We start from the raw sequence: 27218 nt of genomic DNA, 5'->3' as shown, positions 1-27218 counted from the left end.
GGAATTATTTGGCATGGACGGCTGTGACAGTCAAGTCATTGGGTATATTTAAACAGGTAGATAGGTTCTTGATCAGTCAGGATGTGAATGGTTATGGAGAGAAGGCAGGATGGGTTTAAGAGGCACTAGACTCCAATCTCCACCCTGCCCTGCACTTGACTATTCTTCTTCCCACCCTATCTCCTGTAAAACTGCTATTCCTGTTTCTCAATTCCTTCATCCCCACTGGATCTGTTTCCGGAATGTGGCTTTCCTTTCCAGGACATCTGAGATGTCCGCCTTTGTCTAAGAATGGAGTTTCCCTTCAAGCGGCCTATCTGCATGCAACACCTGCCCATTCACCTCCGCTAGGAGCCCCAAGCAGCCTTTTCAGGTGATCCCGTTGCAGCCTTCTCTACAATCATGAGGCCCGTTGTGAATTGGAGGGGACCGCTTTGTCGAGGACCTCCATTCCATCTGCTAAAAGCAGAACTTGCCCAAACTTTTTAAATTCCCATTCCCATTCCAACTTGTCAATCCATCCCTTCTCTTTTGCCAAGACGAGGCCATCCTCGGACACCGGTCCCCAACCACCGGGCCGCGAGAGAACGATGTGAGTCAACTGCACCTTTCCTCATTCCCTGTCACTCTCACTGTTGAACTTGAACACACGCAAAGTCATTACCCACGCGAGGTCATCAGTCAGTCATTAAACTACAACTACTCGATGAGTAAAAAACAAACGTCGCTTGTGAGTTTCTTTGGAAGGGATGGTAGGGGACATAAAAGGCCTAACGATGATAATGCAGAGACAGCTGAGGCCGAGACTGCAAAAAAAAAGAAAGCTTCCTTCAACAGAAAATATGACGAGTCGTACATAAAATATGGCTTTATTGCGACCAGTGACTCGCACGCTCTGTGTGTGATATGTGGAGACAAGCTGTCTAATGAGGCAATGAAGCCCTCAAAACTGCTTCGGCACCTTGAGTCAAAGCACCCCGCACTTAAAGACAAACCCGTTGAGTTTTTTGAGCGGAAAAAACGTGAGCAAGCGGAACAGAAGCAAGTGCTGAGAGCCAGCATCTCCACAAATGCTGCTCTGAGAGCGTCGTACTTAGTGACTGGCCGTATTGCTGAGGCTAAGAAGCTTTTCACTGGTGGTGAAGAATTGATTCTGCCTGCTGCCAAGGACATGTGCCGTGAACTGTTGGGAGAAGCTGCAGCTAACAAGATGGCACAGGTTTCTCTTTCAGCTACCACAGTTTCAAGGAGAATCAATGACATAGTGGAGGATTTTGAAGCACAGCTTTTGGAATAGCTTAACAAGTCTGGTTTCACTACCCGAGTCACAGAGGTTACTCCTGAATGCCAGTCGACACACTGTGTCACACACAGGGAAATGCTGGCTAGCCAAAAAATGTCACCTGATCTTAACAGTGTATTGAGTGATGTTGTTGAAGTTATCAATCACATCAAAGCAAAAGCCCCCAACTCACATCTGTTTGAGCAGCTTTGCGAGGAAATGGATGCAGAGCACAAACGCCTTCTCTTACACACTGAAATCAGGTGGCTATCAAGGGGGAGGGCCCTGGCCAGGGTTTTTGAGTTAACAGAAGCTACAGAGATTTCTTTCAGGAAAAACGTCACCACTGGCAGCACACTTCAGTGACGAGGAGTGGATAGCAAAACTCGCTTATCTGTGTGACATCTTCAACCTGCTCAATGAACTCAACTTGTCACTTCAGGGGAGAATGACAACTGTCTTCAAGTTGGCAGATAAAGTGTCTGCTTTCACAGCCAAACTGGAACTGTGGGGACGGCGAGTGGACAGGGGCATATTTGACATGTTCCCAACATTAGCTGGGAATTTGGGAGAGACTGAGGCTGCATCGTCCTTCTCACAGCTGGTGCGCGATCACCTGTCTTCACTGTCGACAGAATTCGAGCATTACTTCCCAACCGCAAATGACCCAAGACGTTCAAAGGAATGGGTCCGTGACCCATTTGTGAATATCCCCGGTGAATCATCCATGTCAGTGCGGGAAGAAGATCAACTCCTCGAGCTTGCAAGTGACGGTGGGCTGAAAAGTACGTTTGACATAACATCTCTGCCAGCATTCTGGATCAAAGTCAAGGCTGAATATCCTGAGATAACCACCAAAGCACTGAAAACGTTGCCTCCATTTCCGACATCATATTTCTGTGAAGTGGAGTTTTCTGCAATGAATGCAACGAAAACTAAATTTTGGAATAGACTGGGCATAAGGAACCCCCTTATGACTTATAATTGACTTATCACTATATTCATGCGAGGAAAATGTGTGCTGTGTGTTTAATATTAAATTCGTTAGATAAACCTTTTTAGAAACAAAATTGAGTGTATTAGCCACTGATAAGTGACTTATAGTTGACTTATTACCTATATTCCGGTCGTGATTAAGACCCCCACCCCACCCCCGGTCGGCCGGTCTGCAAGAATATTGTAAATATTAAACCGGTCCGCGGTGCAGAAAAGGTTAGGGACCCCTGCTCAGGGAGGAGGACCAACGCCATTTAGGTAGCCTCCAACCTAATGGCATGAATATCGAATTCTCCTTCCAGCATAAAACTCCCTCCCCGCCCCCCTCCTCCCCTGTCCTCTTCTAGTCCCCACTCTGGCCCCTTACCTGCCTGTCAGCTATCTCTGGATCTCCTCCTCCTTCCCTTTCTCCTATAGTCCACTCTCCTCTATCAGATTCCCTCATTTCCAGCTCTTTACCTTTCCCATCAACCTGGCTTCACCTGTCTCCTTCCAGCTGGGCCGACCTCCCCCCTCCTTTCCAGTCCTGAAGAAGGGTCTCGGCCCAAAACATTGACTGTTCATTTCCATAGGTGCTGCCTGACCTGCTGAGTTCCTCCAGCATTTTGTGTGTGTTGTTTTGGATTTTCAGCATCTGCAGAATTTCTCCTGTTTATAAATCAGGCATGGTGGAATGGTGGAGCAGACTCGATGGACTGAATGGCCTAATTCTGCTCCAATGGCTTATGGTCTTATTGCACACACCTTTTTAAAATACTTCATTGACTGTAATGGAATCTGGGAGATGAGATCACAAATATTCAGCCGGTCTGAACCCCAAATGAATGACCGCAGCTTATCACACTGAGACCCAGCTGGAACACAACCGCTGATTTCACTGCATCGACCTTTAATTAATCAGTTCACTTTCAACAGCAGGCAACGCAATAACAACCATGTGATTACGTCATTTTAAATTAATTCGGCTCCCTCCAATCAGGATTCTTTTTCCTCCCCCCCCCCCACCTTTCTCCTATGATTCACTCTCCTATCAGATTCCCTCTTACCCAGCCCTTGACCTTTCCTACCCACCTGGCTTCACCTATCACCTTCCAGCTATCTTTCCCCTTCCCTTCTCAGTCCTGGTGAAGGGTCTCGGCCCGAAACATTGACTGTCTATTCATTTCTATAGATGCTGCCTGACCTGCTGAGTTCCTCCAGCATTTTGTGTGTTTCTTTTTCCTGCTTTACAATTAATAATAATGGCAAAATAATTCAAAGAAGTGAATTGAGAAGTTCGGGGGTTTATAGAATAGCAGATAACAGGGAGTAAATCACGGTAGAATCTAATTGGGGGGGCGAGGGGAGGAGGAGTTGACGTTAAAGATCAGAGACTCTGGAATGTAATTAAAAGAATTCAACAGGGTGGGGGAAAGGAGGGAAATTCATATGTTCAGATACCTAGTACTGAGTGAGAGGCTGGGATCTAATCAGGGATTTGAGATAAAATGCCTATAAAAAGTATTCATCCCCCTTGGAAGTTTTCATGCTTTATTGTTTTACAGCAATGAATTACAGTGGATTTAGTTTGGCTTTTTTGACACTGATTAACAGCAAAAGACACTTTTGTGTCAAAGTGAAAACAGGCCTCTACAAAGTGATCTAAATTAATTACAGATATAAAACACTAAATAATTGATTGCATAAACATTCACCCCCTTGAAGTCTGTATTACAGCCTTGAGGTCTCTATCAGCTTTGCACATCTGGACACTGCAATTTTCCCCATTCTTCTTTATAAAACTGCTCAAGCTCTGTCAGATTGTACAGGGATCATGAGTGAACAGCCCTTTTCAAGTCCAGCCACAAATTCTCAATTGGACTCTGACTTGCCCACTCCAGGACATTAACTTTGTTGTTTTAAGCCATCTTTTATAGCATTGCCTTTATGCTTGGGGGTCATTGTCTTGCTGGAAAACAAATCTCCCAAGTCAAAGTCTCCTGCAGACTGCATCAGGTTTTCCTCCAGGATTTCCATGTAGTTTTTTGCATTCATTTTACCCTCTACTTTCACAAGTCTTCCAGGGCCTGGTGCAGTGAAGCATCCCCACAGCATGATGTAGCATGGTAGTGATGGTGTGTTTTGATGATTCATGGTGTGTGGCTTACACCAAACATAGTGTTTAGTTTGATGGCCAAAAAACTCAATTTTGGTTTCATCAGACTGTAGAACCTTCTTCTAGCTGACTTTAGAATCTCCTAAATTGCTTTTGGGAAATTATAGCCAAGATTTCGCATGAGTTTTTTTCAACAGTGACTTTCTCTTTGCCACTCTCCCATAAAACTGTGACTGGTGAAACACCTGGGCAACAGATGTTGTATGCGCGGTCTCTCCCATCTCAGCCACTGAAGCTTGTAACTCCTCCAGAGTTGTCATAGGTCTCTTGGTGGCCTCCCTCACCAGTCCCCTTCTTGCACAGTCACTCCGTTTTTGAGGATGGCCTGCTCTAGGAAGATTTATAGCTGTGTCATATTCTTTCCATTTCTTGATGATTGACTTAATTGTATTCCAAGAGATATTCAGTGACTTGGAAATTTTCTTGTATCCATCTCCTGACTTGTGCTTTTCAATAGCCTTTTGGTGGAGATGCTTGGAGTGTTCTTAATCAATTGACTGCACACAGGTCTCCAAAAACAGACCTTCATTTAACTAATTATGTGACTTCTAAAACCAATTGGCTGCATCAGTGATATTTGGTGTGTCATATTAGAAAACATAGAAAACCTACAGCACAATACAGGCCCTTCAGCCCACAAAGCTGTGCCAAGCATGTCCTTACCTTAGAACTACCTAGGCTTACCCATAGCCCTCTATTTTTCTAAGCTCCATGTATCCATCCGGGAGTCTCTTAAAAGACCCTATAGTTTCCACCTCCTCCTCCACCGCAGCCCATTCCACGCACTCACCACTCTGTGTATTAAAAAAAACTTACCCCTTGACATCTCCTCTGTACCTACCTCCAAGCACCTTAAAACTGTGCTCTCTCATGCCAGCCATTTCAGCCTAGGAAAAAGCCTCTGACTATCCACACGATCAATACCTCTCCTCATCTTATACACCTCTGTCAGGTCATCTCTCATCCTCCGTCACTTCAAGGAGAAAAGGCCAAGTTCACTCAACCTATTCTCATAAGGCATGCTCCCCAATATTAAAGGGGTGTGAGTACTTATGCAATCAATTATTTTGTGTTTTATATTTGTAATTAATTTAGATCACTTTGTAGAGATCTGTTTTCACTTTGACATGAAGTCTTCTTTCTGTTGATCAGTGTCAAAAAAGCCAAATTAAATCCACTGTGATTCAATGTTGTAAAACAATAAAACATGAAAACTTCTGGGGGTGGGTGAATACCTTTTATAGGCACTGTATATGCAGTATATACACAGAATGTTGAAAAACCTAGATCGAATGATGTGGAGAGGATGTTTCCTATAGTGGGGAAGTCTACAGCCTCAGGATAGAAGAACGTGCCTTGAGATGAGGAAGAGTTTTTTTTAAGCCAGAGGGTGGTGAATCTGTAGAATTCATTGCTATGGTTGGCCATTGAGGCAAAGTCTTTGGGTATATTTAAAGTGGACTAAGAACTTAGGGCATGGATCAGCACGTCGAATTATGACATTATAGCCATTATGAATCTTGGTTGCAGGAGGGTCGGGACTGGCAGCTCTGTGTTCTAGGGTTCCTTGACAGAGCGGGGAGGAGTAAAAGAGGAGGTGTGGTGTTACTAGTCATGAAAAATGTCACAGCAGTGCTCAGTCAGGACAGACTGGAGAGCTTATCTAGTGAGGTTTTATGTGTAGAACTGAAGAATAAGAAAGCTATGACCATGCTAATGGGATTATATTATAGATCATCCAAAAGTCCACAGGATTTAGAGGAACAAATTTGTAGAGAGATCACACACTGTTGCAAGAAATATAAGGTTGTTATAGTAGGTGATTTTAACTTTCCACGTACTGTAATAGGGCTGGATGGGAAAGAGTTTGTCAAATGTGTTCAGACAAGTTTCCTTAATCAGCACACAAGTCCCAATGAGAGAGTATGTGATACTGGAGTGAGACATGGCAGGTGACAGAAGTTTGTGTAGTGGAACACTTTGCATCCAGTGAACATAATGCCATTAGGTTTAAGGTAATTATGGAAAGGATAAGTCTGGTCTTTGGGTTGAGATTCTAATGACTAGGCAGATTAATGATTTGGCATAGACTCGATGGGCTGAAGGGCCTTTTCTAAGCTGTCAGGTTCTGTGACTATGACTCTGGAGGTCGATAGGTTCCCGATTAGTCAGGGTGTCAAAAGTTACAGGGAGAAATCAGAAGGACAATAAATCAGCCATGATGGAATGGTGAGCAGACTTGATGAGCTGAATGGACTAATTCTGCTCCCATGTGGTCTCTTGTGTAGAATAACAGACACCCAGGAGTGTCACAGGCCAAAAAAATGTAGAACGTGTTTTCCTTTGCAACCTTGCCAAGAAATGTCAATGATGAGAACTGTAAAGTCCAAATGAAAGTAATGTTTGAACATACAATCAGCAACCCCACAGGAAATTCTCCTGTGCATCCATAATTTATATAAAATAATATACACTAGAGAATTAACAGGATTCAATATATTCCATATTATCATACATACCATGTTACACAATAGCACTGACTGTAAAGATACTGGAAATAATTGACATTCAGTATAGTGGGTAACAGCACATCTCGTCAGGTACTGGAGAGGGTAACTAGGCAGGGCCAATACTGGTTCATCCAGATTAATGCACTGGACAGATTACACTCTGATGGACAACTGCTTGCTCACTGAAGTCTCACCTGAGTCAGGTGCTGGTCTTGACAACCAATGACATCAAAGCATCCTTCACCTGAGTCAGGTGATGGGTCGGGAGAACCAATGAGATTGAAGCAGCCAGGTGGCTAAAGTGACCTGACAGGAAACTGGCCTCAGCTCGAGATAAAGTCACAAACTCCTGGAACACATTCCCCTTTGCCAATTCCTCATCCGGCATGCAGCTAATTACAAATGTGTTGTAGTTACCTACAAATGCCGGTGGTTACTGGGAGAGCAGCAGCATACTGGCCTCATCGTGGCCTGTGTCTTCCGGAGGATATATTACAGATCTGAGCATATCCCCACCTACCACACCAATCCTCCCAGCGACCCATCACAGCAACCGGAAGCCAGCTGTTACATGAAAGGCTGATTCCTGAATATCAATCAATCAATCCCCACCTCTGTTGGCCACACTTTTTATAGGAAGTGAATACATTTAAAAAAATACACCATTTGTTTAATGACCCCTGTGTCTTTTCTTCAGCATTGTCCTGGAGTTCTCGAGTCTCTCTGTCAGGTTAGCACTGTGTGTAGCCCAGCTCTGTCTAATCACTGAGTTTCAAACTATCTGGTGATTTGTTCTGTTAAAAAAATACATGACTGATGATAAACCACCACAAATAGCTGCCAGTTATCGAAAATTACATAGTACAGGGTTAATTCCCCACACAAACCGCTGAGGCCTGTGTATAGGCCAGATCCTCTCAACATCTCACATGGCCTCTGTGTGTCATACTGCTGTTCCAGTCCTCAGCTCCTCCAAACAGGCGGTGAACCACGCCTTTCCCCCAAAGTTCCTGTGTAACAATAGCACCACCTGGCCTTCATTACTTGTTGCTTTCTGCCATCGTGTCAGCCGGCAATTTCTCGCTGGGACTGACCTCTGGTTCCCACAACAGGAACTCATGAAGTAACGTGTTTACTGTCTCTGGGCACTCCATCATCACCATGTGGCTCCCCTCATCGATGACCTTCAGGAAGGCGATTAACAGGATCTGATGGGTAAAGGAATCAGTAATTAATCAGACACCTTGTTCTTCCTTAGCAGGTTCCACCCCCTCACAAACTGCTGTGATGGGAGCCCCGGTCCTGTAGTTTCAGCCGTGCCACCTCTCAGGTAAAGTGTAAACCTCAGGCTCTGGAACACAGTGTGGGGAAGTGCATGGTCATACACTTTGGTAGAAGGAATAAAGGTGTAGACTACCTTCTAAATGGGAGAAATTTCAAAAAATCAGAGGTTCAAAGAGACTTGGGAGTCCTTGTGTAGGATACCCTAAAGCTTAACTTGCAGATTGAGTCGGTGGTGAGGAAGGCAATTGCAATGTTAGCATTCATTTTGAGAGGAACAGAATATAAAATCAAGGATGTAATGCCGAGGATTTATAAGGCAGTGGATGGACTGCTCTTGGGAATATTGTGAGCAGCTTGGGGCCCCTTATCTAAAAAAGTAACTGTTGGCATTGGAGACGGTCCAGAGGAAGTTCACGAAAATGATTCTGGGAATGAAGGAGTTAACTTATGAGGAGTGGTTGATGGCTCTGGGCCTATACTTGCTGGAGTTTAGAAGAATGAGGGGTAAATCTCGCAGAAACCTATTAAATATTGAAAGACCCAGATAGCATGGAGATGGAGAGGATGTTTCCTGTGGTGGGAAGTCCAGAACCAAAGTCTCAGAATAAAAGGTCATCTCTTTAGAACAGAGATGAGGAGGAAATTCTTGAGCCAAAGGGTGGTAAGTCTGCGAACTGACTGCCACAGACAGCCGTGCAGCCCAAGTTACTGGGAATATTTAACGCCGAGGTTAATTGCTTCTTGATTATTAGGACATCAACAGTTTCAGAGAGAAGGCAGAAGAATGGATTTGAGAGGGATAATATATCAATCATGATGGAAAGGCAGAGCAGGTTCAATGGGCTGAATGGCCTAATTCTGCTCCTACGTTTTATGGTGTTATGGCCACAGAGATGTGACAGGGTTGGGACACTGGGACAATGCGGTTTGTGAATCCCAAACTTCGTGCATCAGAGTGAGAGCGGGAGGTACAAAGAGAACCTGTACCTCAGCCATGCGTTGGTCTTCATCCACTGGGACGAACTTGTCGTGTAGCCCGTGTACCAGCAGTACTGGAACAGTCAGCTCAGCATGGTACACCTCATCGCCCTCTGGCCAGTACTGACCACTCATCATCGCCCGCAGCACAAACGAGGTGATCTTGAATGCATTCCCCTCCTTCAGCAGCTGTTTCTCCTTTGCCCCCTGGCGCGCAAACGCTGCTCTGAAAGACAAAGGATACTGGTCAATACACAGGGCAGTAACAACTCTCCCATAGACAGTCACAGCCGGCCGGCTCTGACTGACCACTTAACCTCTCACCACCACCTGCAGACTGAACCAACTTGCATTTCTGCACATTCCCTGGCACCTGTGCCTCTTAACCTCCTGTCTGCATCAGCCCGATGATACCCACCCTGCCCATGTCTCCTGATATCACCCACCCTGCCCATGTCTCCTGATATCACCCCCCCCGCCCGTGTCTCCCTTATCACCCGCCCTGCCCGTGTCTCCGATACCACCCACACTGAACACGTGACCCAGGACCATACCACGTTCCTCTCCAAACAAATGTTGTCCTCAGTAAGCTTGGACGTGTTCCCTCGATGTCCTGATGCGACTGACTGATAGTGCTGTGGTGCACTGAACTCACATCCAGACCCTGCTGTGTCTTCCACTGGTCACTGCTCCCAATCCCAAAATAGCCCACTTATTCCCGTTTTGCCTATCAACCAACCCTAGTCAGTATATTTGCCCCAATACATGAGCTCTGAGTTTGGTTAATATTATCTGTGACCTCTTATCAAAGGCCACAGTATCACATCAAAACATTCCCCTTATCTATTCTGCAGTTGTAGCCTCAAGAAGTTCTACATTTCCCAAACAGTTTTCCTTTCATAATCCCACGGTGATTCCTCCTAATGCTGTTATTATCTCCAAATGTCGTTACCACTTCTCTGATAATAGATTCCCAGGTCTTCGATGCTAAGTGTGCCAGTTTGCCTGGGCAATAGTCTATTCCTGGTTTCCTCCCTCGCACTTCTCTTCGGCAGTCAGCTTCACACTATCCGAGTTTCATTCTGTGGGACCCTAGTGCACTGTCTCCATCGGCACATTGCTCAGAGCAGTGAGATACCACCACCAGCTCCTGGGCTTCATTGACTTCATTACAATTTCTCAGTGCTTGGTTTGTACTGGTTCTACAAATCTTCACTATCTGTTTATTTATTTGGAGATACAGCACATTAACCGGTTCTTCTAGCCCAACGAGCCCATGCCGCCCAATTACACCCATGTGGCCAATTAACTATCTTTGGAACATGGGAGGCAACAGGACCATCCAAGGGAAACCCAAACGGATATGGGGAGGAGGCACAAATCCTTACAGATAATGGTGAGTATTGAATCCAGGTCACTGGTGCTGTAGTGTTACACCAGCTGCTACACTACTCTGCTGCCCTGTATCACGGGAAGGTTTTCCATGAAGGCAGATTCCAAACAATTTCTATACTGTTTACTTATTCCCGAACATAACTTCCCTGTCCTGGTCTGTAAGGAATCCTCATTGAGCCATCTTTTCCACCTTGTATTCCAAGAGGTTCCTGCGTTCTGTTTATATGTGTGATATATCAGTGTCAAACCCAGTAACTTTAGACCATAAGACAAAGGAGCAGAAGTAGGCCATTCGGCCCATCGAGTCTGCTCCGCCATTTTATCATGAGCTGATCCAGTTTCTCCTATTTAATCCCACTCCCCTTCCTTCTCACCATAACCTTTGATGCCCTGGCTACTCAGATACCTATCAATCTCTGCCTTAAATACATCCAATGACTTGGCCTCCACTGCTGCCTGTGGCAACAAATTCCACAGATTCACCACCCTCTGACTAAAAAAATGTCTTTGAATTTCTGTTCTGAAAGGGCACCCTTCAATCCTTAAGTCATGCCCTCTCGTACTAGACTCCCCCATCATGGGAAACAACTTTGCCACATCCACTCTGTCCATGCCTTTTAACATTCGAAATGTTTCTATGAGGTCTCCCCTCATTCTTCTAAACTCCAAGGAATACAGTCCAAGAGCGGACAACCGTTCCTCATATGTTAACCCTCTCATTCCCGGAATCATTCTCGTGAATCTTCTCTGTACCCTTTCCAACGTCAGCACATCCTTTCTTAAATAAGGAGACCAAGACTGCCCACAGTACTCCAAGTGAGGTCTCACCAGCGCCTTATAGAGCCTCAACATCACATCCCTGCTCCTATACTCTATTCCTCTAGAAATGAATGCCAACATTGCATTCACCTTCTTCACTACTGACTCAACCTGGAGGTTAACTTTAAGGGTATCCTGTATGAGGACTCCCAAGTACCGTTGCATCTCAGAACTTTGAATTCTTTCCCCATTTAAATAATAGTCTGCCCGTTTATTTTTTCTGCCGAAGTACATAACCATACCCTTTCCAACATTGTACTTCATTTGCCACTTCTCTGCCCATTCTTCCAATCTATCCAAGTCTCTCTGCAGACTCTCCGTTTCCTCAGCACTACCGGCCCCTCCACCTATCTTCGTATCGTCAGCAAACTTAGCCACAAAGCTATCTATTCCATAATCTAAATCGTTGATGTACAATGTAAAAAGAAGCGGCCCCAACACTGATCCCTGCGGAACACCACTGGTAACCGGCAGCCAACCAGAATAGGATCCCTTTATTCCCACTCTCTGTTTCCTGCCAATCAGCCAACGCTCTATCCACGTATGTAACTTTCCTGTAATTCCATGGGCTCTTATCTTGTTAAGTAGCCTCGTGCGGCACCTTATCAAAGGCCTTCTGAAAATCCAAATATACACCATCCACTGCATCTCCCTTGTCTAAGCCTACTGGTAATTTCCTCAAAAAATTGTAATAGGTTTGTCAGGCAGGATTTTCCTTTAAGGAATCCATGCTGAGTTCTGCCTACCTTGTCATATGCCTCCAGGTACTCTGTCACCTCATACTTGACAATCGACTCCAACAACTTCCCAACCACTGATGTCAAGCTAACAGGTCTATAATTTCCTTTTTGCTTCCTTGCCCCCTTCTTAAATAGCGGAGTGACATTTGCAATCTTCCAGTCTTCCGGAACCATGCCAGAATCTATCGACTTTTGAAAGATCATCGCTAATGCCTCCACAATCTCCACAGCTACTTCCTTCAGAACACAAGGGTGCATTCCATCTGGTCCAGGAGATTTATCTACCTTTAACCTATTCAGCTTCCTGAGTACTTTCTCTGTCGTAATAGTGACTGCGCACACTTCTCTTCCCTGCCACCCTTGAGTGTCCAGTATACTGCTGTCTTCCTCAGTGAAGACTGATGCAAAATACTTGTTCAGTTCCTCTGCCATCTCCTCATCTCCCATTACAATTTCTCCAGCATCATTTTCTATCGGTCCTATATCTACTCTCACCTGTCTTTTACTCTTTATATACTTGAAAAAGCTTTTAGTATCCTCTTCGATATTATTTGCTAGCTTCCTTTCATAGTTAATCTTTTCTCTCTTAATGACCTTCTTGGTTTCCTTTTGTAAGGTTTTAAAAACTTCCCAATCCTCTCTCTTCCCACTAATTTTTGCTTCCTTGTATGCCCTCTCTTTTGCTTTAACTTTGGCTTTGACTTCTCTTGTCAACCACAGTTGCATCCTTTTTCCACTCGAAAATTTCTTCTTTTTTGGAATATACCAGTCTTGCACATTCCTCATTTCCTGCATAAACTCCAGCCACTGCTGCTCTGCTGTCTTTCCCGCCAGTGTCTCTTTCCAGTCAACTTTGGCCAGTTCCTCTCTCATGCCACTGTAATTTCCTTTACTCCACTGAAACACCGACACATCAGATTTCGGCTTCTCTTTTTCTAATTTCACAGTGAACTCAATCATGTTATAATCACTGCCTCCTAAGGGTTCCTTCACCTCAATCTCTCCAATCACCTCCGGTTCATTACACAATACCCAATACAGTACAGCCGATCCCCTAGTAGGCTCAACAACAAGCTGTTCTAAAAAGCCATCTTGCAGACATTCTACAAATTCTCTCTCTTGAGATCCAGTGCTGACCTGACTTTATTACCAATATTCAACGGTTTGGGGCTTGCATCACAGTTAGATTTTGCACTGTTCACTAAAACTCCTTTACATCTCACGTGGAGAGTTGCCAACCTCCCAGGATTCTCCAGAAATTCATCTGGTGGAGAACCACCGAGAATAAAAGCAGAAAACGCTGAGGATATTCAGCGAGATAGGCAGAGTCTGTGGGGAGAGAAACCATTGATGTTTCTGATCCAGCTTTTTATGTTTTTATTTCTTATTTCCACCTTTCTACTTTTCAAAAAGTTATGGGGGACCTTCTCAGAATTTACTTTCAACCATTCACTGTTCATTGATGTCAAAAGCATCTCAGATAAAAAAAAGAGGCAGGTCACTATGCAAGGTTATCAGGAAACAGGCTGGCGTGCATGGTTACCGGAAGGGTAGCTACGTCCCTCGAGCTGGAACCAGGTTCCAGAGTTGAGTTTCAGTGCCCAGAGCTGCCCCAGCTGCCCCAGCACATCCCACACCATCGGTTGTCCTTACTTGAGGAAACTCCAGACAAGGCAGGGCGACAGGCAGTGCAGCACGCAGGTGGGAAGGTTGAAGATGGAGCAGAGACTGGGCTCCAGGGCTGTCGGACCACCGCCGTTTATCATCACCACCTTGTGAACTTGGTCAGGGTATTCATGTGCCAGGAAGGTGCAGAACGAGACACTGCAAGAGGAATATCTGAGGTGAGCTCTGAACAGTCACTGACGACCCCAACTCTCACCCACTCACCAACACCCCACCCACACCAATTAGAGTCATGGTGCATTGCAACACAGAAACTGGCCCTTCAGCCCATCTAGTCCATGTTATTCTGCCTCAGTGAGCTGCACCTGGACCATAACCCTTCATACTCCTCCCATCCATACTTATCCAAGCTTCTCTTAAATGTTGAAATCGAATTCCTCCAGCACTTCTGCTGACAGCTTGTTCCACACTCTCACCACCCCCCCCCCCCGAGTACAGACATTCCCCCTCGTGTTTCACCTTTCACCTTAACCCATGACCTGGAGTCTAGTCTCCCCACCCTCAGTGGGAAAAGCCTGCTGGCAGTCTATACCCCTGATAATTTTGTGTACGTCTATCCAATCTCCTCAACTCCAGGGAATGAAATCTCGACCTATTCCCTGTTCTAACCTTTCCCTGAAACACAGGTCCTCAAGTCTTGGCAACGTCTTTGTACAACCTCGGTCCTTCCCGGGACCTCCCCGTCAGCCGCCTCTGTTCTCCGCAAGACCCCGCCTGCCTCTCAGTGTGAATGTGGTAAGTTCGAGTCGCACTCTGGACCGTTCAGCAAGGAACCCCTGACGGACGCCGGTTCTCCACAGCAGTTCTGGGAGGCAGGGAACCAGAGAGAAGGTATCATACTGGCGGCCACTCTGCACCTTTAGTGTGGATTCTCACAATTCCACCTTCCTCCCGCGCATTGTGTCTGTGGACCTGCAGGTCACGTTTCTTTCAGACACACCCTTCACCCTCCTTACCCCTCACCTCGCCCTTTCCTTCTCTCACCTTCCTTCTGCCCTCTCTTTGCCTCCCCTCCTCTCCCATTGAACGCTCTCCCGACACAGGCAGACGCTTAGCTGAGGAAGGCATCGTAGCCCGGCGCGGCCGAGTCCTGCGTGAGCCCTTGGGAAAACCAGTGGCTAGGGAAGGTCCCTCACCTCTCCAGCCAATTCATGTCCCTCCCGTTCCCCTGTCCGAGCCCGTACCTGATCCCAGGTGACGGACACCTACCCGTAAGAGTGTCCGATCAGGACGTTACGCCGTTTGCGGTACCGTTTGAAGATGGACCGCATGTCTTCCCGCAACGCGTAGAAGGTGTAGGCGGCGCCCACCCGGGGTGCGGTACTGGAGCCGTGACCGGCCAGGTCAGGAGCCACCACCTCGTAGCCGAGCCGCCCGAAGAAGTCCAGCTGTTCCCGCCAGATGTCGAGGGAGCCGCCGACGCCGTGGATGAAGAAGAGGGCCACGTCCGAGTGTGTTCCCTTGCAGCTGGTGATGCGCTTCTTGCAGTCGATCAACACCGTGCGTTTGGGTTTGCGCCGCCGCCTGGCGCTGCCCGGGTCCGGGGGCGCACCACCTGGCTGCGGTGGGACGGCGGCGCCGCCGCACTCCGGTACCTCCACCTCCAGCGTTGCGGGCGGCTCCCCGCCAAGGCACGGCAGGATGTCGGAACGCACCACGTCGCCCAGGTTTTCGATGACGAGCTGTCCGCCACGGTAGACGGAGATTCTGCGCCGGCAGTGGACCACACCCCTACCAGAGTCCTGCTCCTCTTCCTCTTCCGCCGCCTGCTCCTCCGTCCGGTTCGGCACAATGTGCCTGACCCGCAGCACCCGTCCCGGCTTCACCTCCACGTACTCGTAGCCGTCGGCCGACTCCACACTCTCAATGGTCCCCACCACGTTCAGCGGCTGTCCGGTGAGGCAACAGAGGATGCCCTCGGTGATACTGGTCAACATGCTGGTCCTGGCGACACAGACACAAGGTGTGAGACGGGACCCGCAATAGCCCAACCGCGCTGGTGTAGCGCCTTCGCACCACACCCCTCTCAGCGCAGCAACGAGCCGGCACCGAGACACACTTTGAACCATTGGTGGAACCGACAGAGACCCCCCCCACCCAGCTTAGACACCGGCCGCCCCACCCACACCTACATTTGCCCCCACTCTCCCCTCCCCCCACATCACCGGACAGCCCCGGCCCACCCACCACAGGGCTGGACCAGCGCACACTCCGGCCACCTCACCCACACCACCGACCGGGTTCAGGAACAGCTACTTGCCTACAACCATTGAAAAGACCTGCACGTCCCTCATCACGACCTCATTCTGCTGGAAATTCTGAGCGGTGCCCGCAAAATGATGGAAGATCTCAGCAGGTCAGAATGCCGCCTGACTTGCCGAATTCTTTCAGCATTGTATGTGTGACCTCAGTAGAATAGAAGAGAACTTTATTGTCATTACTGAAGATAATGAGACTGCGGTGCTTCTCCAGTCCTGTGCAAAACAGATATCTACAATGCACGCGGTACGGATTAATTTTAAACAATATTTTCATATTTACATGCAACAAGTGACTTCAATAGTCCATAACACTCAGAGACCATCGGCAAGCCGGGGTGAGCATTATTCAGCAGCACAACGGCCTCGGGAAGAGGCTGTTTCACAGACTTACTCTCTTGGCTAAGATGTTTCTGTATCTTCTACCAGATGGCAGGAGATTGATCAGTGTCTGGGATTGAAAGGGTCTTTAATGATGTTATGAGAGTTGTAGATTGTCTCCAGGTGCGGTAGTTGAATCCCAGTGATGTGCTGAGCCATCATAATCACCCGTTGGAGCGCTTCGTGATCTGTCTTGCTGCAGCTAGAGTCCCACACTGTCAGTCCATGTGTCAGTATGCCCGCTGTCGCACATCGATTAAAGTCAGCCAGCAATTTGTGAGGCAGTTAGCTCTCCTTAAGCACCTCAAGTAGCATAGTCGTTGTTGTGCGTTCCCTGCTATCGAGGTTGTGTTGACGGACCTCGGTGAAGTTCATCCCCAAAAACTTGAAACTAGAAATCCTTTCCACGACCTTACCATTTATGAATGGCGGGGCTTGTTCCGGACATTTTGCCTTTCTGAAGTCAATTCTCATTTCTTTTAACATACATCAAAATTGCTGGTGAACGCAGCAAGCCAGGCTGCATCTCTAGGAGGAGGTATAGTCGACGTTTCGGGAGGGGGAGATCCGAAATGATAGGAGAAGACAGGAGGGGGAGGGATGGAGCCGAGAGCTGGACAGGTGATAGGCAAAAGGGATATGAGAGGATCATGGGAGAGAGAGAAAAAGAATGTGTGTGTATATAAATAAATAAATAATAGATGGGGTACGAGGGGGAGGTGGGGCATTAGCGGAAGTTTGAGAAGTCAATGTTCATGCCATCGGGTTGGAGGCTACCCAGACGGATATAGGGTGTTGTTCCTCCAACCTGAGTGTGGCTTCATCTTTACAGTAGAGGAGGCCGTGGATAGACATATCAGAATGGGAATGGGAATTTTCTCTCTCTCCTTTTTCTCCCCCTGTCCCTCTGACTATACCCCTTGCCCATCCTCTGGGTTTTTTCCCTCCCCCTCCCCCTTTTCCTTCTCCCTGAGCCTCCTGTCCCATGATCCTCTCATATCCCTTTTGCCAATCATCTGACAAGCTCTTGGCTCCATCCCTCCCCCTCCTGTCTTCTCCTATCATTTTGGATCTCCCCCTTCCCCTCCCACTTTCAAATCTCTTACTAACTCTTCCTTCAGTGAGTCCTGACGAAGGGTCTCGGCCTGAAACGTCGACTGTACCTCTTCCTAGAGATGCTGCCTGGCCTGTTGCGCTCACCAGCAACGTTGATGTGTGTTGCTTGAAATTCCAGCGTCTGCAGAATTCTCGTATCTGCAGATTTCCTCGTGTTCTCATTTCTTTTGTCTCGATGCTGAGTGATCTGTTGTGGTTCCTGCACCAATCAGACAGTTTCAACACCTTAGTTTCTATTTTCTGAACGCTGCTGATCTGATGCTCTGTCTGTGACGCTGCTTCAAGTAAGTTTTTCATACTTGTGCTTATGGCGATGAACTCGACTTTGCCTCTGTAGCGCTTTGACGGGCCCCGTCACCAGCACTCGGACACAGCAGCCGTGGACAGGACACTGCCGCCTCAATCCTACAGTGGAATTACACTGCTACCGGCGGTGGGATTGTCGCTGGGCTCTCCCGGGAACACCAAGCGGCCGTCACCACTGTGTCGGGATGGGACTCCCACCCTTCCACCTCTCACAACACTGGCTCCCGAGTTAGGATAGAAATATCAAATAGCAGACACATATGGTGAGGGGAGGGGGAGGGAGAAGTCTAGAGGAGATTTATGAGGCGAAGTTTTTACACAGAAAGTGGTGGGTGCCGGGGAAGTGATGGAAGCAATCTTTAAGAGGCATTTAGATAGGCATCTGAACAGGTCGAGAATGACGGGATATGGAACATGTGCTGACGGATGGGGCTAGTTTTAGAATCTATACACCTGAATTACACCCCCTCAGAGCCTCCTCCCATCCAGGAAGTACAGTCCCAGGCTCTCCAATCTCCCTTCATAAATACACCATCCCAGGTGACATCCTGGTGAATCCCCTCTGCACCCACTCCAGTGCAGATCTCCAGCTAAGGTCTGAACAGGGTTTATTTTCATTCCCCCTTTCCCTCTTGTTCAGTTCCCCACTCTGGCCTCCTGCCTCTAACCTCACCTTCCTTATTCTTGCTTCTTCCTTTCCCATGAAGAGTCTCGTCCCGAAGCCTCCACTGTCTATTACTCTCTATGGTCGCTGCCTAGCCTGTTGAGTTCATCCAGCATTTTGTATGTGTTCTTCTAGATTTCCAGCATCTGCAGAATCTCTTGTCTTAAGGGTTTGTAAAGTTGAAGTATAAGCTCCATAATTTTTTATTCAATGTCCCAACTAATGAAAGCCAAAACACGTATGCCTTCCGAGCCATGTTGCCTGTCCGTGTTGCCATCTTAATGGATCTATAGTCCCTCTGTCTCTCAGTGACTTCTATTAATGGTGTCTGCTCCATCCTCATCAGTGCATGTCTGAAGAATGATCCCAGGAATGAAAGGGTTAACATATGAGAACCGTTTGATGGCTCTGGTCCTGTACTCACTGGAGTTGAGAAGAATGAGGGAGGGGGGGGATCTCATTAAAACCTACCGAATATCAAAAGGCTGACACAGAGTGGATGTGGAGAGAATATTTCCAATAGTGGGGGAATCTGGGAACAGAGGACACAGCCTCAGAATAGAGGGACCTCCATTTAGAACAGAGGGGAGGGAGGGAGGGAATGTCGACTCAGACCATGAGAGGCCTGCGTGGGGCATTTTCATGCCTTACAAGGCACAGATTGGAAGTCTGTGTGGGCCACTCCTTGTACAGACACGAGAGCAATGTGTGGTTAAGTGCCTTGCTCAAGGGCACAAACATGCTGCCACAGCTGAGGCTCGAACCAGCGACCTTGAGATCACTAGTCGAATGCCTTAACCACTTGGCCACATGCCCAACACAAAGATGTGGGCATTGAACAGAGATGTGGAGATATTTCTTCAGCCAGAGGGTGGTGACTCTGTGGGATTCATTGCCACAGACGGCTGTGAAGGCCGAGACACTGAGTGTATTTAAAGCAGAGGTTGGTAGGTTTCTGACCAGTCAGGGTGTTAAGGGGAGAAGGCAGGAGAATGTGGTTGAAAGTGATCATACATTAGCCACGATGGAATGCTGGAGCAGACTCATTTCTGTTCCTATGTCTTATAGACCTAGTCAGCTCCATCCTCCAGTTACATAGTGCAGTACAGCATTGGACAAGGCCATTCAGCCTTCAGTGTTGTGCTGGAATACCACCTCTCAACCTGTTTCACCAACACTTGGCTATCACAGGGTGAATGCCCTTCAGTTCACTGCCTACCTGCCGAAGCGTCAAAACTCCATGCTCCAGTACACATTTCATACATTCTCTAAATCCTTTCCAGATACTGCAGCGTAGCAAGGGTGCCACGGTGGTGTAGTGGTTACTCAGGGCGTTAAGGAGTTCAGAGTTCAATTCTGGCAACATCTATAAAGAGTTTGTCCATTCATCCCTGTGACCGTGTGGGTTTCCTGCAGGTGCTTCAGTTTCCTCCCACGGTCTAAAAGCGTAGCAATTAATAGGTTAATAGGTGATTGTAAGTTGTCCTGTGATTAGACTAGGGTTAATAGGTGGGGTGCTGGGCAGGGCAGCTCGTTGTGCTGGAGGGGTCTGTTCCTCACTGTATCTCTAAATAGATCAACTAATGAAATCCAGCTCATGTCACTTTGCTTTGCATTCTGAACAACACATACAAGATGCTGGTGGAACTCAGCAGGTCAAGCAGCCTCCATGGAAATGAACAGTCGATGTTTCGGGCTGAAACCCTTTTTCAGAACTGGAAAGGCAGGGGAAGAGGCCAGAATAAGAAGGTGGGGAGAGGGGAAGGAGGGTAGCTAGAAGGTGATAGGTGAAGCCAGGTGGGTGGGAAAGGTAAAGACTGGAGAAGAAGGAATCTGATAGGAGAGGAGAGTGGACCATGGGAGAAAGGGAAGGAGGAGGGGACCCGAAGGAGGTGATAGGCAGGTGAGAAGAGGTGAGCATGTTCAAAATCTCTTGTGTTTATGATTCTGCCTTCTGCTGTTGTTTTACCTCAGTGTACAGTTGGTAGATAATGATTTAAAATATGCAAAACAAGCTTTTCACTGTATCTTGGTACTGTACATTGTGACAAAAACAAACCAATTCTAATTCCCATTCCCATCACGAGAAAATCCAGGGAGAACTCAGCAGGATATGCAGCACCTATGCAGAGAGAAATGATTCACCATAAGACCACAAGATATACGAGCAGAATTAGGCCATCTGGCCCATCAAGTCTGCTCTGCCATTTCATCATGGCTGATCCACGATTCCACTCAATCTCATACACCCGTCTTCTCCCTGTATCTGCAAATTAACCTTTAGTGAATCCTCCCAAGTCTCATTGCACCTCAGATTTTTGAATGCTCTATTTAGAAAATAATCTACCCTTTAATTGCTTCTACTAAAATGCATGACCATACACTTCCCAACACTGTATTCCATCTGCCACTTCTTTGCCCATTCACCTAATCTGTCAAAGTCCTTCTGTAGCCTCTCTACTTCCACAAAACTACTGCCCCTCCACCTATCTTTGTATCATCTGCAAACTTTACCACAAAGCCATCAATTCTGTCACCCAAGTCATTGACATATATCGTAAAAGAGAAGCAGTTCCAATACAGACCCCTGTGGAACACCATGAGTCACTGATAGTCAATCAGAAAAAGCTCCCTTTATTCCTATTCTTTGCATCCTGCCAATCAGCTACTGCTTTATCCATGCTAGTATATTTCCTTTAATACCATGGACTCTTAACTTGTTAAGCAGTCTAGTGTGGTAGCTTGTCAAAGGCCTTCTGAAAATCCAAGTACACAATGTCCACCCATTATCCGTTGTCAATGCTGCTTGATATTTCTTCAAAAAATTCCAACAGATTTGTCAGGCAAGATTTTCCCTCGAGGAAACCATGCTGACTAGGGTCTATTTTATCATGTACCACCAAGTACCCTGAGACCTCATCCTTAATAAATTACTCCAACATCTTCCCAACCACCGAGGTCAAACTAACTAGAGTGTAGTTCCCTTTCTTCTGCCTCTCTCCCTCCTTGAAAAGTAGAGTGACATTTGCAATTTTCCATTCCTCCATTACCATGCCAGGATCAATTGATTCTTGAAAGATCATTACTAATGTCTCCACAATCTCCTCAGCCAACACTTTTAGAACCCTGGCATGTACACCATCTGGTCCAGGTGACTTATCTACTTTTAGACCTTTCAGTTTTCCAAGAACTTTCTCCCAAGTGACAGCAACCTCACACACTTCTGGCCCCCTGACACTCTGGAACATCCGTCACACTGCAAGTCTCTTCCACAGTGAAGACTGATGCAAAATACTTACTCAGTTTGTTCGCCGTTTCCTTGTCCCCCGCCACTACTCTCCAGCATCATTTTCCAATGATCTGGTACACATTCTCACTTCTCTTTTATACTTTATGTATCTGAAGAAACTTTTAGTATCCTCTTTAATATTATTGGATAGCTTACCTTTATATTCACCTTTTCCTTCGTAATGACTTTTTTAGTTGCTTTCTGTTGGTTTTTAAAAAGCTCCTCAATCCTCTAAATTATCACTAATTTTTGCTTCATTATATGCCCTCTCTTTGGCTTTGACTTCTCTAGTTAGCCACGATTGTGTCATCTTGCCTTTAGAACACTTCTTTCTCTTTGGGATGTACATCTCCTGTGCCTTCCAAATTGCTTCCAGATATTTCAGCTATTGCTGCTCTGCCATCATCCCTGCCAGTGTTCTTTTCCAATCATTTTTGCCAGTTTTCTTGTCTCTTACTAATGTTCTTTTCCAATCAATTTTTGCCAACTCCTCACTCATGTCTCTGTACACAAACAAGAAGAAATCTGCATATGCTGGAAATCCAAGCAACACAGACAAAATACTGGAGGAAATCAGCAGACCAGGCAGGATCTATGGAAAAAGGTACAGTCAATATTTGGGCTGAGACCCTTCAGCAAGACTGGAGAAAAAAATCTACTCCTCAATCTTTTAAATCTATTCTTCTTCAGGTCAGACATTTCTTACAAGAATATTTAAGTAATTTTCCATATATACAAGATTCTGACCTGTTAGACATTATTTTAAAAATGAATCCTTTAGTGAAAGGTTTTATTGGGAAAATTTATCATTTACTATTACAACAGTACAATTATCCTTTACTCAAGATTAAGCAAGATTGGGAAAGAGAGCTTAACATGACCTTGATAACAGAGGATTGTTGCAAATTTTGAAGTTAGTTAACTCCTTCAATTTGTGCCAGTCACTCTTTAATTCAATTTAAAATTATATATCATTACTACTTGACAAAGGAGAGATTGTCTAAAGTATTTCCTAATGTTGATAGTCAGTGTGATAGATGTAAAACTGAGACAGCTATATTGACACACATGTTTTGGTCGTGCTCTGTATTGAAACAGTTTTGGAAATCTATTTTCTCTACAATTTCTAAAGCTTTAAAATTAATTTACAACCCAATAAATTGACAGTTTTATTCAGTATAATCCCTCAATATATTCATGGTAATTCTATATCAGACCAACATGTAATTGCAGTTGTTACATTATTGGCCAGAAGGGCTATTTTATTGAAATGGAAATATGCCTCTGCTCCCACTTTGATACAATGGTAATGTTATGTCTTAGTTTGGAGAAAATCAGAAGTCGAACTTTTGATCCTCGATTTGACTTTGAGAGAAGGTGGGGCTCTTTTGCCCACTACTGTCATTTGATTTGAGTTAATTAAGATGGTTCCCTTCTGATTTGTCTTTAAATGGATTTGAGTTGGCGGATTGATGTTTTTGTTTTATGGAAGCTTGTTTGCGTATAGCTCTGGGGTTGTGCTCCCAATGGTTTTTTTTCATTTTTTTTTTCTGTTAGTAGGGTTTTTTTTTAGTTAGTAAGGGTTCTTTTTTCCTTCTTTCTTTTTTCTCAAAAAATAGTTTTAACATTTTATTTTTTCTTAGTATTATTGATATATTGTTTAGCTTTGCTAATCAGTTATTTGATAATTTAATTCTCATTGACTTAATTACTTTAATGTATTTTTTGTTGATCTTCAATAGTAATTAATAAAAAAGATTTTAAAATAAAAATGCAATCTATTCCTCATTTTTTTTCTACAGTCTTGAGGTGCTGAAAGGTCTCGGCCCGAAATGTCGACTGTATTCTTTTCTGCAGATGCAGCCTGGCCTGCTGAATTCCTCCAGCATTTTGTGTGTGTTTCTCATGTCTCTATAATTCCTTTTACTCCACTATAATACTGATACATCTGACTTTAGCCTCTCCTTCTCCAATTGCAGGGTGAATTCTGTCATATTATGATCACTGTCTCTTCAGGGTTCCTTTACCTTAAGCTCTCTAACCAATTCTAGTTCATTGTACAGCATCCAAACCAGAATAGCTGATCCCCTAGTTGTCTCAATGATGAAGTGCTCTAAAAAGCCACCTCATAGGCATTCTAGGAATTCCCCCTCTCGGGATCTAGCACCAAACTGATTCTCCCAATCTACCTGCACCTGGAAATGATCATTTAGCATTTCCAGTGATCATTCATTGGGAAGAAGGCACCACTTGAAGCAGAGACTGTCTTCCTCTTGCCTGAGCTTCTGGGTGGTTCTAACATTTTTTGTTTTTATTTCAGATGCCTCCTTCAGGCCTCTAGGCAATCTGTAAGCCCCACCGTCTAATTCCTGTCAGCAGATCGCAACAGTTGTGGCTGTGAGGAGTTTGACAGCAGCACAACAACATGTAGTCCCATTGAGGGACGAGGCACCACAGGCAGCACACACCCCCGCCCCCCCCGCCGTTCTAACCAATGGGAGCAACATCGAGTGTCTTCTGTATCACTGTCTGCTACAGGAATTGCAAGCATCTGACCACATGACCCTACAAAGGATTGCCACGACTGCTGAGAGAATCATTGGAGTCTCTCTTCCATTCATAAGAGATATTTATCAGGAGCACCACCTATTAGCATTGTTGATGATCCCTACCATCCATCCAACGATCTCTTTGACCTCTACCATTAGGCAGGAGGTACCATGGTGCCAGGACAGGAGCTATTAGGATGGGAAACAGCTTCTTCCACAAGGCCATAATACGACTGAAATCCCTGCCACCACCCAGGTCTCATCAAGTATAAACCGCAAGTAGTGTTATGCTGTTCATATTTTAACTTGTATCGTAAATGCATCTTATTATTTGTTAATTTATTTATGGTAATATTACTCTATGTGTTATCTGTATGAGTTATTTGTACTGTGTTGTGCACTTTGGTCCAGAGGAACATTGTTTTGTTTGGTGTATGGTTGAATGACAATAAACTGAATTTGAACTTCAATTCTGATCAAACTGTAATCCCACTAGTAACTCCACACTGAACCTGTGTCATCCTTCACCCCTAAACCTAGCACGCCATAGAGGGCGAACCTTCTCACTGACTTTGTCCATAATCCCCTTTAGTTAACAAGAGTCTTAGAATAAAATGAGTTTAAGATACTGACATCCATGAATGTTCTGTAACCAACCAGCCAGGACAGTTTGACACTCAGCCCCTTCACTCCAAAGAACACAAGCTCAGCCTGTCCAATGTCTCCCCATAACTAAATCCCCGTAATCAGCTAACACCCTGGTGAATCCCCTCTGCACTCTCCCTAGCACCACGACATCCTTCAGAATCCCTCACCCTGAAACATTCTCAATTTCCAAACTCCAGCAGTTACAAGCGAAGCCCAGCCTGTTGACCCCTCCCTCATAAGAAAGGGTGAGCAGTTTCAAGTTCCTGGGTGTCAACATCTCCTGAAGATCGATCCTGGGCCCAACATATTGATGCGATAACAAAAATCGCACAACAGCAGCTACATTTCATTAGGAGTCTGTCACCAAAGATTCTCTCAAATTTCGGCAGATGTACTGTGGAGAGTATTCTCACTAGGTGCATCACCGTCTGGTGTGGAGGGGCCAGTGCACAGGATCGGAGAAAGCTGTACACTCAGCCAGCTCCATCGTGGACACTAGTCTCCCCAGCACTGAGGACACCAAGAAGATGGCATCCATTCTTATGGACCTCTGTCACCCAGGACACGCCCTCTTCCTATTGCTACCATCAAGGAGGAGGTACAGGAGCCCGAAGACCCACACTCAACTTTTTTAGGAACAGCTTCTTGCCTTTTGCCATCAGATTTCTGAATGGTCAATGAACCCATGTAAACTAACTCACTATTTTTTCCTTTCTTTGCACAACTTATTTAATTATATATTGATCCATGCGTGCGTGTGTGTGCGCGCGTGCGCGTGTTGTGTGTGCGCCTGCGTGTGTGTGTGTGTGTGCGTGTGAGTGTGCGCGCGTGTGTGTGTGTGCGTGCGCGTGTGTGTGTATACACATACGAGAGGTGATAAGTTCAAGGCCTAAGGTAGAAGGAAATGAGTTATTAACTTCAAACTTTCTGCATTATCACTCAAAGAGTTGAACTACATGTGCATGTAACGAGAGCCGTATAACTCATCTCCCTCTACCTAAGGCTATGAACCTATCAATCACGGTGTGTGTGTGTGTGTGTGTGTGTGTATATATATATATATAATTATATACCAGCATTGAGTACACACTCACTCACATTTGGCCAGACACACTTACAGCCAGCACCCCCACACACACCGCCAGACACACATAGACACAGGGCCAGACACATACATACACACACACACTCAGCAAGACTGTCACAAAAACACATATGACCTCAGTCAGACACGCGCGCGCGCGCACGGCATTGACATGCACATACCAAGGTGCGTGCGCATACACACACACACACACACACACACACACACACACACTCTCTCTCTCTCTCTCTCACACACACTCACACTCTCTCACACACACACACTCACTCTCTCTCACACACACTCACACACACACTCACACTCTCTCACACACACACACTCACACTCTCACACACACTCACACACACACTCACACTCTCTCTCTCACACACACACTGGACGTCTCTCACAAAACCGGTTCGGCTCGAGGGCAATTCATCTCCGCCGCTGATGTTTCACATTGCAGCTACCTGCTTAATCCCAGGGGATTAACTCGATGGCGCTTGTTTCCTCCGGTCAGAGACAGGCGTTGCTGTAAACCCACAGAAATTATACCAACTCAATCAGTGCACAATCATGTTTATTAAGGCATTATAGCGAGAACAGACTCCGTACACAACTGCACACTGACTGGGAATTGCGAATGTGGCCAGAAATGCAGAAATGGAATTATATCTTCCTATTTTATATATAAAATATACGATTCATCTTATGTTTAAAAGGAACATCAAGAATATCCCGAGAATCTGCAAAGATGCGTGCAGGAAAACGTCCCCGCATTCCTCGAAGCCTTGCACTGCACCGATTGTAAATTTGAGGAATTCATTCAATGAACAGAATGGCGTTGAAACCAATGCTAAAATAGAAAATGCCCCCTACCTCATTCATAAATGCACACTCCGGGGCTCTTCGAGAAATTGCAGCCGCGCGAACTCTCATTAAAGAGATTAAGTATTGCAATAGATTGGAACAGACAGACGATCGGAACTCGGTATTCTTGCTTTACATTCTGCAGCCGGGATTGCAATGTTCACCACAGGATCAATTGCCGGTCGGTGCCCGCTCCGCTGGATCGCAG

General features: G+C 45.9%; 1 protein-coding gene across 2 annotated transcripts; it reads right to left on the bottom strand.

Moving 5' to 3' along the window:
* Positions 1-6875: 6875 nt before the first annotated feature.
* On the bottom strand, positions 6876-27212 carry abhd8a (abhydrolase domain containing 8a). 2 transcript variants are annotated; one of them, XM_063032040.1, is made up of 5 exons: positions 27020-27212; positions 15055-15789; positions 13813-13983; positions 9215-9431; positions 6876-8151 (listed from the first exon to the last, which is right to left on the bottom strand). In XM_063032040.1, the coding sequence occupies exons 1-5, from the start codon at positions 27022-27024 to the stop codon at positions 7984-7986; spliced, it is 1296 nt and encodes a 431-aa protein (XP_062888110.1). In that variant the 5' UTR covers positions 27025-27212; the 3' UTR covers positions 6876-7983. The 2 variants fall into 2 exon arrangements, with proteins under 2 accessions (XP_062888110.1, XP_062888111.1); XM_063032041.1 differs by lacking the exon at positions 27020-27212 and adding an exon at positions 26611-26625.
* Between the last annotated feature and the right edge of the window lie 6 nt (positions 27213-27218).

This window comes from Mobula hypostoma, chromosome 24 (assembly GCF_963921235.1).
Source record: "Mobula hypostoma chromosome 24, sMobHyp1.1, whole genome shotgun sequence".
In the NCBI taxonomy this organism is placed as follows: Eukaryota; Metazoa; Chordata; class Chondrichthyes; order Myliobatiformes; family Myliobatidae; genus Mobula; species Mobula hypostoma.
This window is presented reverse-complemented; position numbering and strand designations above follow the sequence as displayed.

Bases quoted from the DNA above. Each gene is read 5' to 3' on its own strand.
- abhd8a (XM_063032040.1), bottom strand. The intron at 9,432-13,812 runs GTAAGGACAACC...TTTGTCTTTCAG, and splicing joins CTTGTCTGGAGTTTCCTCAA to AGCAGCGTTTGCGCGCCAGG. The intron at 8,152-9,214 runs GTACAGGTTCTC...TTTACCCATCAG, and splicing joins AAGACCAACGCATGGCTGAG to ATCCTGTTAATCGCCTTCCT.